This window comes from Stegostoma tigrinum, chromosome 38 (assembly GCF_030684315.1).
Source record: "Stegostoma tigrinum isolate sSteTig4 chromosome 38, sSteTig4.hap1, whole genome shotgun sequence".
Lineage (NCBI taxonomy): Eukaryota > Metazoa > Chordata > Chondrichthyes > Orectolobiformes > Stegostomatidae > Stegostoma > Stegostoma tigrinum.
This window is the reverse complement of record NC_081391.1, coordinates 21174543-21186099: the sequence shown is the minus strand read 5'-3', so window position 1 is coordinate 21186099 and position 11557 is coordinate 21174543. Positions and strand designations below refer to the sequence as shown.

Below are 11557 nucleotides of genomic sequence, written 5' to 3'. Positions count from 1 at the left end.
AGGAATCTGTCACCCCTGAGCATCAGTAATTAGGCAGCCAGAGTGCTCTGCAGGTGTAGGTACATTCCAGTCAGTCAATCTACATCAGGAGAGCTTATTTCCTTGCTAAGAATAGGAACTGCTGCTTTCTACCAGTGGCATTTGGGTTGGAGCTTTATTTTCTCCTGGTGTCATGAGCATTTGGCGTCCTTAGACTGCAGAGAAGTGATAGAAGTTCTACCACAGGGGCTCGAAGGTGGGGACTGCTTCATTACCTAATCAGGATCATTGTCTAGAAGCAGAGAGACTGATACACAAGAAAACAAACTCTGCCATTCTCCTACAAACAGCCACTGCCCTCACTCCTTCCACCACCGCAGCAAAAGAGAGAAACCAATTTCCCAGATCTGGACACAATTGCTTATCTAAATGCTAAAGATCAGTGCATCTGAAATGCTGGATGTTCTGCTATATATATATTCCTGTTCCAAAAAGAGTAAATGTATGCTCAAATCATTAGATTTGAAGTGCGACAACAAAATTGCTGGAAAGCTTGGGTCCTGGGACTGAACAGTTTTCTCTCCACAGATGCTCCCCAAACCTGCTATTTCCTGCCCCTGCTTATTTACAAAAGAGACCTAAACATTTGCAAGGGCAGTGTCTAACATTGAGACAGGGGGCTGGTTTCACTGAAGATATTGACCAGAAGCTGGTTTGGAATAAAAAAGTCAATACAACACTGCTTACTAGCCAAAAAACCCAAACTGAACACTTGTGGAATTTCCACTACAAGGATTGCCCACCTAATTCCTACAAACAAGAGAAAAAGGAGCAAACCAGTGGGGCAGGCATTGAATCAAAGGTTAATCAGAACAGAAAAACACTTCATGATCAGGTGTCAAACAGCAATACCAAGAGCCAGAAGCAGCTGTGAAATTATGCAAAGTACTCAGTTGCATGGTGAACACTATTTTAATTTGCTCAGAGCACAACCAAGTTACTAGCATTATGTCACCATGTACAACATACACATTATTGACCCCATTCAGCTGAGTGTGAGCCTGTCAAACAGGTACTCTCCCATGCCATTGTCAGGGGCTCCCAATCTCTTCAGGTTGGTGATGTGATCTCCCAGCTTCTTGATCATCTTCACTTGCTCATCCAAGTATTGCCTCTCCAGGAAGTCACACAGCTGGAAGAGAAAATTAATCCAGAGGATCAAAAGTGTCTGAAAGTGACCCCCATGACAGATGTGACCATCACAACCAGGTGGAGGTCCACTGAGGTGATGCATTTGTAAGTTTGTTTTAACAGCCTGCAGGAGGCTGGGAGAAGGTAATTGGATTTTTACCCAGAGAGTGCACAAACACACCACTTTCTTCCAAGAAGAAAGTTTACAAACTCACATGAGGGTCAGTGTGGCCAGAGGCGAGTTTGTGCAGATCCAGCAGACTCTGGTTCACATCCTTCTCCATCTGCAGAGCTCTCTGCATTGCCTCCAGACCACTGCCCCACTCATCCTGCTCTGGCTTCTGGAGGGAGGGAAGCAGGAACAGAAAGCACAGTTCAGCAGGCAGTTGTATCATTAGTCGACATCTGATCAGTTAGTTATCCCTCATCATTGTAGGGGAGGTACTGCAAACCAACTTGAATTTGAAGACAACAACTAGATTTTGTACTGAGGGAATAACAAATTTTCTAAACACATTCTACTGTTAATGTAGATTCTCAGAATTCACATGTAGAGAATAGGTACCAATGGAAGTAATTCCTGGCTTCACTATTGTGGTGTTAGAAACATCTTCCAGATTCAGAAAGGCTGGACACTGCTACTTTCCACACTGCAACAATTTCCTGTCTTAGCTTTTGTTACCTCATTCTGTCTGAAGGAGAGTCATTCACATTGATGTCTACTCACTATTCTGGTTCCTCTCAATTGCCCTCATAAGTGCAGAGTATTTCCTTTCACCTAAAGGAATCCTATTTTGGTGAACAACCTCCCCTTCACACAGTATTTGTTCAAGGCTAAAGCTAAATAGATGGAGATACCAGTCGATTGTAGCTGCTCACAAAAAGCTGCAAACAGAAGGCTTCAGAATCTAACCTTGATGTCCTGCAGGATGACTCGACCTCCACGTTTATTCTGGAATGCCATCAGTTTCTCAGCGTGTTCCCGTTCCTCATGGGACTGCTCCTTGAAGAACTCAGCAAAGTGATGCAGGGCAACATCATCCCGGTCAAAGTAAGAGAACTGTGGGAAGAGAGAGGCTAAAAGGAAACTGTCTGAAATTCATGACTGACACTCCTCACTCTGGAACTAACCTGGGCACCATCTTGATTCCACATTTAAGTGGTTAAAAATAAAACAGACAAAGCAGCAAGTCACCTTCCATGGATGATGAAGGGGAGAGCTGTCTATAGCCATTAGACATCCCTGCTCTGCAGGTTAGAAACACTATTGTTCAGGAGGTGGAGACCAGTTCAGCCCCTGTCCAACTGAATGAAGGGACATGTGTTCATTAACACAACCAGAAAGCTCAGTCAGCAGTCTCATTATCACTATCACCCACCTGAATAACCGCAGTGTCCTACCACCCACTCCACAGAATTTTAACTGCTTTGTTAGAGAGAAAGAAAAAAAACACACAGTCTGAAAATGTGCCCCTTTCCTCACATTGCATAGCTCAAAGCCACTTCTGAGAAAGGGTCAATGGACCCAGAGCTTGGATTTCTTCCAGCTCTGTAGAGCTTTTCTAGCTATTTTTGTTAGTGTTTAATGTCTAGCAGCAGCTGTTCTTTTAGTTCAGGGAACTTTACATCTTGAGCACAAGACAGTCCGGTGAATAGGGCAAGGTTTGAAAAAAGGAGTATATTTGTGTCAGCAAAAGTTTCCACCAGGGAAGGCTTTTGTTGAGAAAAGGAATACAACCAAAGTTTTACAAAAATTAATTATTGACCAAGACCAGATCATCCCTCCAGAGTTAGATGAAAAATCACCAAGGGTTACATTGTCCAGAGACAGCAAGCTGGGCATCCACATCCAGGAGCCAGTTGGACATGAAGACAAAACAGAGAGTCAGTGTTAAGACCTGCACTAGATTGCAACAGGGGAAGGGCCACAGAAAATAATACATGATACAGCTAATTCATTAACTCAGCATAAAAACCAAACAGGTCAACACTATCATAGCACAGGCTTCAATTCCACAAAGCTCACCATGGAGAGGTAAACATAGGAGGAATAGAGCTCCAGGTTGATCTGCTTGTTAACAGCATCCTCACAGTCCTTGTGGTAGTTCTGACACACTTGGGAAACCATCTTCACTATTCCTGCTCACAAGCACCAAGAAAACTCTAGAACTAAGTCTCTCTCTCCCACAGGCTCTTGTATTTATAGTCCTGGGACCATCCTGCAGTCACACAGAGAGAGGCAGAACTGATGATGACTGACAGTTGCTGCTGGCCAATCAGGAACCACCGCAGCATACAGGCACCAATGAGAGAGAGGGGGAGGGTGTGTTAAGCAGAGCTGATCAGAGGTGGAGATGAGAGCCAGGTCTGGATGGTTATTCTGTGACTGGAACAGCAGGAGGCCATTCGGCATCTCAAACCTTCTGCACCACTCACTCAGGTCGTGTGTTATTTGGTTCTTTTTTAAAATAAGTCAATTTGGTTTGAGAAAAGTTTTCACATTTTTTTTAATTAAGGTGGTTGTGAGCAACTGCACGAGGGATTCAATGAGGAAGAGGGGCATCAGTTTCTCAGCTTGTTATGCTGGGATTTGGGAAAGAAAGTTGGGAAATTGTCTCTGGGTCATAGAAAATTGCAACAGTGTCAGCTGTGGAAAAGACGGGAAGGATGTTCCTGATTATGGGGGAGTTCAGGACCAGGGTTTGCAGTCTAAGGATACATTTAGAACTGAGGTGAGGAGAAATCTCTTCACCTCGGGGGGCGGGGTGGTGGATCCTGTGGAATTCTCTGCCACAGAAAAGGATTGAAGCCAAAACAGGAATTGGGGAGAGCTTTGAGGGCTGGATCAAAAGGGAATGCAGAGAGGGTGAGAATATGGTGCTGAGTTATGGAATCAGCCACAATCACATGGAATGGCAGAGCAGGCTGGAAGGGATGAATGGCCGACTCAACATTTATTTTCTATGATTCCACGTTTGTGCAACTAGCGCAGCCAGGGTCTTGTGGTTAAGGGGTCATGTCCCTAGCTGTGGACCAGGAGGCCTTGGTACAAGTTCCTACCAGATCCAGAGATCTTAAATCATCTCCACAGGCAGATTTAGAAAACAACCAGAACAGGTACAGGCACAAAGGACCGAATGGCCTCCTGCTGTGCCATAACAATTCTCCGATTCTGTGGTGGGTCTGTACCTGAGCAGAATCTCCCTGCCTCCAGCTCCTGCCTGTGGATTGTCACCTCGCAGTGATGGAGAGCCTCAAGTGTTGTGTTGTTTCTCAGAGTGATACCTGAAGAAGATTTCACCTCCTGGCAGCGCCACCCAGGATGGTACGATCGAGGGGAGGGTCCTGATAAAGTGCAATGCAAAACCAGTCCCCAGCGGCCATCCAGGTGGAAGATAGGTGTGTGCGATCGTTGGCTGTGACAGTGGGTGTTGGTCAGCAGTGGGGGGATCCCCAGTCAACATTTCTTTGCCAGTGGAACTGGGTCTACCTTGTGTAAAGGACCATGTCTCTGCTGGCGTGTAACAGCTTTCCCACATTAAAGGTGCCTTCTACAGGTGGAATTCAAACCCCGTCCCCAAACTCTCAGAATTTCCTGAGTGGAAATTCAGAGCGTTTTTCACAACAGGAGGCCGTTCAGCCCACCGTTCCTGTAATAGCTTCTGAAAGAGCTACCTGATTAGTCTCACTTTCCAGCCCTATCTCTGTCACTCTCTAAATTCGTCACTTCCAAGGACATATCCAACTCTTGTTCTGAAACCAACCATGGAATCGACCTCCGTCACTCTCCCAGGCAGCACATTCCAAATCCGAACAACTTTCTGAGCAAAGAGTTTTCTAACCATTTCACTCTGATCTCCCCTACTGACAAACTGTGACCCCTCGTCACTGACAAGTCAACTGCTGAAATCAGAATATCCTGCTTTACTCTGACAAAATTGATCATAGTTTTGATCACGTCAATAAGGTCACCTACAAGGAGATTTCCCCCATTTTCCTTAATCTTTCCGTGTATCTAAAATTCCCCATTCCTGGGGTCATCGTAATAAATCACCTTTGAACACTTTTGAGGTTTTTCACATCCTTCCTTGAATGTCATGCCCAGAACTGAGTACATAATGGAAATTTGGTCTAACCAATGATTTGTAGAGGTGTAACATCAATTCGTTGCTTTTATACTCGATGCCTCAATTTGAAAACACAAGGTTCACAAAAGTGGCTCAATCTCCATTAATAACAGCTTCATCCTGCCTGACCACTTTCAGATAATCACATACTTGAAACTGAAAGTCGCTGAGCTCCTGTACTCACATCAGATTTGTAACATCGAGCCTGTTTTGACTTTGTGTTTCTTCGACAAAAATGCATTACTCACTTTTTTTTGTTGAAATTGGAAAGTGATTGGCAACATCAAACCTTGTGCAGTAAATATCTGTGTGTGCAGATATTGTCCCTTCCACAAAGAAATTTGTTTTTGATATTATCCTGGATGATGTAATTCTCACGTGAAGATTGTCATCCCATTCTGCGCACAGTCCGAGATGATCATTGAGAAGAAATGGGTTCTTTCCTCTCTACCCTGTCAAATCCATTAATCCTCTGAAAATTATCAATTACAGCCATCCCTTAACTTCCTACACAGAGGGACTAGACAAGCCGTTATCATGAATTAACCATCACTCTGTCCAGGTTACTTCCAGAAATTCTGTGCATAACCATCTTTGGGTCGAACCTGCCAGAACTGTGCACTCCGGCTGTGGTTGAACAGGAACTTGACCATTTCACCAAAATCTCTTCATCCAGAGGTATTTGAACCCCTCAGAGATCAGGGCCAACATTAGTTTAGAGAATGTGGTGACTTGCCTTCTTGCATTACTGTTGCCCATTTGGTGTAATCAAACCCATACTGCTGTTCGGGAGGGAACCTGGGAGCGATGTTTCCAACACCAGCTGATCGGTGGTTTGGTGTAGAACGTGGTGTTCCCACATATCATCTGCCCTTGTCCGATGGAAAGTAGTCAGAATTTTAAGAAGTTGTCTGAGGAGCTTTGGTGGATTCCTACAGCATTTGGTAGATGGTATATATTACAGTCTCTGCGTATGTCAGTGGTGGAAGGATAGACGAAAGTGGCTGCTCGTTTGCTGGAGGCTGTCAACATTCTGGAGTGTTAGACTGACACCTGTAATCCTGATACTGTCTGACTTGACAGAATTTCATGCACATCATTCTCTTTCCAGAAGAGATGGTCCAAACAAGCCTCTTCTGGTTCACTAATGTCCTTGTTCGTAAGAAACTGCCATCCTTACCTGATCGGGCCTTTGCGTAACGCCACAGGCAGAGCAAAGGGGTTTAATTTGAATTACTCATGGGCTGGGTGGGTAATCAGAGATGGATAATAAATGCTGCCTGTCAGTGATAGCCTGATCCTGTTAAAGCCCTTACACAAACCAGTCACATTGTAATTCAGGGCTGATTGATAGTGATTAGGCCACCACAGTGCACTGTTTGGAGTCACAGGTCAGCCAGATCAGCTCTCCTGCTGAAGATTAAAAAACGTAAAAATTGGAACTGCCGATTCTGCACATGGTATTTGTATTTTAGCTTGATTTTCCACCAGGCATCCTCAGTATTTGTCACCTCTTCGTTGCAGGGTAATAATAGAAGTTATCACACAGGGAACAAGGTGGGCACCGCTTCATTCGCATGGCCGTTCCTAGACGTTAGCATTCTAAGAGAAGGTAGATTTGTCCTTCTCCTACATGTATAAAGGAAATACTGAAGAAACTAATTCCCTAGCTCTGGGAACAATGACATGAGCAATTGCTTATGTCAAAGAAAAAAAGAGACTGTGGAAAAGCATTGTATCTTAGTCTTGTAAGGAGGAATTTTACAAACTACTAAAATCACTAACATCTAGGCATGAGAACAAATTGCTGGAAAACACCTCACTGTCAGGCAACAAAGTCAATCAAGAGATGATTGAGTGTCTCATGTCCAGGTTCTGTTCAACCCTTCTCCCTACCAATGCTGCCCAACCTGAGATTTCCCAGCAGGTTGTGTTCCTGGTTTCCAGAATCTCCTTATTTAAAAGAGATGCAAACACATGGCCAAGGGCAGTGCATTAGATCAGTGCCTACCCTTTAGGCAAAGGAATGATTTCAGTCAGTGTATTGATTAGAAGCTGGTCCTGCAAACTTGTCCCTGTGAGTACATGTCAGTAATGCTGATTTATCTGTCAACAACCTTACCAGTTATGGAATTTCCAATAAAAGGATTGCCCACTCAATCCCCAGACACAGCAGAATCAAACACTGATCAAGGTACTGGGGCAGGCATTGAATCAAAAGCTTGACACAAAGAACAAAGGATTGATGATCAGACATTAAAACACAAAAAGCTCCAAGAACCAGAAGCTATGAAAATTACATACTGTGCTCAGTTCCATGGTGAACACTATTTTAATTTGCTCAGAGCACAACTAGTCATTTAGTAGAATGAGGTCACCATGTACAACAGATATAGATATTGACCCCATTCAGCTGAGTGAGAGCCTGTCAAACAGGTACTCTCCCATGCCATTGTCAGGGGCTCCCAGTCTCTTCAGGTTGGTGATGTGATCTCCCAGCTTCTTGATCATCTTCACTTGCTCATCCAGGTAGTGCCTCTCCAGGAAGTCATACAGCTGGAAGACAAAGAGGGGAACTGGTTAAATCTGACCAAATGCAGCTTGGGAGACCGAACAGTGAAGTGATGTCATGGAGATTGCCAAATACTTTCGAAAGTGCTCAGTTTTAGAAACAGGAGGATGTTGGTATAACCCAAGAAAACCCTCCACAATGTCAAATGAGATCTTGTGGCTAACAAAAAGGACCAAGTGTCTGATCACTGTTTTTATTCAGAAACCCAGATTTAAATACAAATTCAATTTCAAATTGAGGCATCGAGTATAAAAGCAACGAATTGATGTTACACCTCTACAAATCATTGGTTAGACCACATTTCCATTATGTACTCAGTTCTGGGCATGACATTCAAGGAAGGATGTGAAAAACCTCAAAAGTGTTCAAAGGTGATTTATTACGATGACCCCAGGAATGGGGAATTTTAGATACACGGAAAGATTAAGGAAAATGGGGGAAATCTCCTTGTAGGTGACCTTATTGACGTGATCAAAACTATGATCAATTTTGTCAGAGTAAAGCAGGATATTCTGATTTCAGCAGGCAGTTGTATCATTAGTCTACATCTGATCAGTTAATTATCCCTCATCATTGTAGGGGAAGTACTACAGGCCGACTTGACCTTGGTGAAACACCTGCTGTATTTGGTACTGTTCTTGAAGGGGACATTTCTAAACAGATCCTGCTATGCTGTGATCAGAGTAATCACAAGGCATCAGAAACATCTTCTAGATGTATTAAGGCTTCATACTGATGCTTTCCACACCTGAAAGATTTCTGTTTTCCCTTTTGACACCTCATCTTGTCCAAAGCAGCAGTAGACACCGATATTTGCTCACCATCCAGAATACTGGATTATCACAATTGCCAACTATTGTTCAATCACGTGCAAAAGTGTTTCCTTTTAGTGAAGGGAATCGTATTGTGGTGAGCAACCCCCCCCCCCCATTCATACAGTATTTGCTCAGTCCTGAAGCTAAACAGATTGAGCTAGCCACAATTGAGTGGTATTTCACAAAAAGCGGCAAAAGAAAGCTTTGGAATGCAACCTTGATGTCCTGCAGGAGGATTCGGCCTCCACGTTTATTCTGGAAAGCCATCAGTTTCTCAGCGTGTTCCCGCTCCTCATGGGACTGCTCCTTTAAGAACTCAGCCAAGTGACGCAGGGCAACATCATCCCGGTCAAAGTAAGAGACCTGTCGGGGGAAAGAGGCAATAAAGGGAAATGTCTAAAATACATCAATGCCTCTTCTCAGATACTAACCCAGTTACCATCTTGACTCCACATTTAAGTGGGCAAAACTAGAGAGAGCCAGGAAGTCACCTTCCATGGATTATAACCCATGTAACAGATACTTAGCCAGACTTCTGGAAATAGAGGACAAAAACCAAATGCAATCCCTCACCTGTGTTTTGCTAAAATGGTGCGATAGAGTGTGGCATGGTGCACAATGAAGGGGACAGCTGTCTATAGCCATTAGATATCCCTGTTCTGCAGGTGATAAAACATTATTGTTCGCGAGGTGGAGACTAGTTAGACCCCTGTCCAACTGAATGAAATGCTATGAATAATGCAGTCAGTCATTAACACAGCCAGAAATCTCAGTCAGCAGCCTCATTATCACCATCACCCACCTGAATAACCCTAGTGTCCTACCACCCACTCCACACAGAATTCTAACTGCTTTGTTGTACACGAGTTAATATTTCAAGTGTGTGCCACTTGTCATAGCTCACAAAACACACTGAGCAAGGGTCAGTGGACCCAAAATTTGACCGGATTTCTTCCGCCATTCCTTGCAGATCTGTAGAACTTTTCTAGCTATTCTTGTTGCTGTTTGATTTCCAGCAGTTGCTGTCTTTAGTTAAGGGAACTTTAGATCTTGAACATAAGCCAGTCTGGCAAATGGGGCAAGGTTCAAACAAAAGGAGACATTTGTGTCCTACCAGGACAGGTTTTCTGAAGAAAAGGGATATAACCAAGTTAAATTTATCAGCAAAACCAGCTCAACCCTCCAGAGTTCAATGAAAACAATCACCAAGGGCTACACTGTCCCGAGATGGACAACTGGGGATCCACACCCAGGAGCCAGTTGTATATTAAGACAGTGTTCAAAACCTGAACAGAGAGTCAGTGTTAGGACTTGCACGAGATTGCATCAGGGGAAGGGCCACAGAAAACAATACATGCTACAGCTAAGTCATTAACCCAGCATAAAAACCCAAACAGGTCAACACTGTTATCACACAGGCTTCAATTCCACAAAGCTCACCATGGAGAGGTAAACATAGGAGGAATAGAGCTCCAGGTTGATCTGCTTGTTAACAACATCCTCACAGTCCTTGTGGTAGTTCTGACACACTTGGGAAGCCATCTTCACTATTCCTGCTCACAATCACAAGGACAACTCTGGAACAAAGGCCTCAATCCCCAAAGCTGTTGTGTTTCTACTCCTGAGACAACCGGCACTCACCCAGAGGGAGACCGAACTGATGATGACTGACAGTTGCTGCTAGCCAATCAGGAATGACCCTTGGATGCAGGCACCAATGAGAGAGAGGGGGAGGGTGTGTTAAGCAGAGCTGATCAGAGGTGGAGATGAGAGCCAGGTCTGGATGGTTATTCTGTGATTGGAACAGCAGGAGGCCATTCGGCATCTCAAACCTTCTGCAGCACTCAATCAGGTCATGGGTCATTTGGTTCTTTTTTAAAAGAAGTAAATATGGTTTGAGAAAAGATTGCTCGTTTTGTTTTTAAATTATGGTGGTTGTGATCAACTGCAGAAGGGACTCATTGAGGAAGGGGAGTGTCAGTTTCTCAGCCTGTTGTGCTGGGATTTGGGAAAGAAAGGTGGGAAATTGGCTCGGGGTCATCGAAAATTGTCATAGTGTCAGCTGTGGAAAAGACAGGAAGGATGTTCCTGATGATGGAAAAGTTCAGGACCAGGGGTCACAGCCTAAGTACACATTTAGGACTGAGATGAGGAGAAATCTCTTCACCGAGAGAGTGGGGGTCCTGTGGAATTCTCTGCCACAGAAAACATTTGAGGCCAAAACTTTGAATGTTTTCCAGGAGCAGTTGGGTGCAGCTTTGAGGGCTGAAGGGATCAAAGAGTATGGAGAGAGAGTGGGAAGATGGGACTGAGTTATGGAATCAGCCACAATCACATGGAATGGCAGAGCAGTCTGGAGGGGGCTGAATGGCCGAATCCAACAATTTTTTTTCGATGATTCTAAGTTTGTACAACCAGTGCAGCCAGGGTATTGTGATGCAGGGGTAATGTCCCTAGCTGTGGACCAGGAAGCCTTGGTCCAAGTCCATACCAGATCCAGAGATTTTGTAACATCTCTACAGGCAGAATTAGAAAACAACCAGAACAGGTACAGGCACAAAGGACCGAATGGCCGCCTGCTGTGCCACAACAATTCTCCGATTCTGTGATGGGTCTGTACCTGAGCAGCATCTCCCTGCCTCCAGCTCCTGCCTGTGGATTGTCACCTCGCAGTGATGGAGAGCCTCGAGTGTTCTGTTGGTTCTGAGAGTGATACCTGAAGAGGATTTCACCTCCTGGCAGGGCCACCCAGGACAGTACGATCGAGGGGAAGGTCCTGGTAAAGTGCAATGCAAAACAAGTTCCCAACGGCCATCCAGGTGGAAGATAGGCGTGTGCTATCGTTGGCTGTGACGGTGGGTGAAGGTCAGCAG

General features: G+C 44.5%; 1 protein-coding gene across 1 annotated transcript; it reads right to left on the bottom strand.

The window, feature by feature from the left end:
• Positions 1-1024: 1024 nt before the first annotated feature.
• LOC132206538 (ferritin, middle subunit-like) lies at positions 1025-3298 on the bottom strand. Its single transcript, XM_059640733.1, has 4 exons — positions 3197-3298; positions 2084-2230; positions 1386-1511; positions 1025-1171 (listed from the first exon to the last, which is right to left on the bottom strand). Exons 1-4 carry the CDS (start codon positions 3296-3298, stop codon positions 1025-1027), a joined length of 522 nt encoding a protein of 173 aa, XP_059496716.1.
• Positions 3299-11557: the final 8259 nt, after the last annotated feature.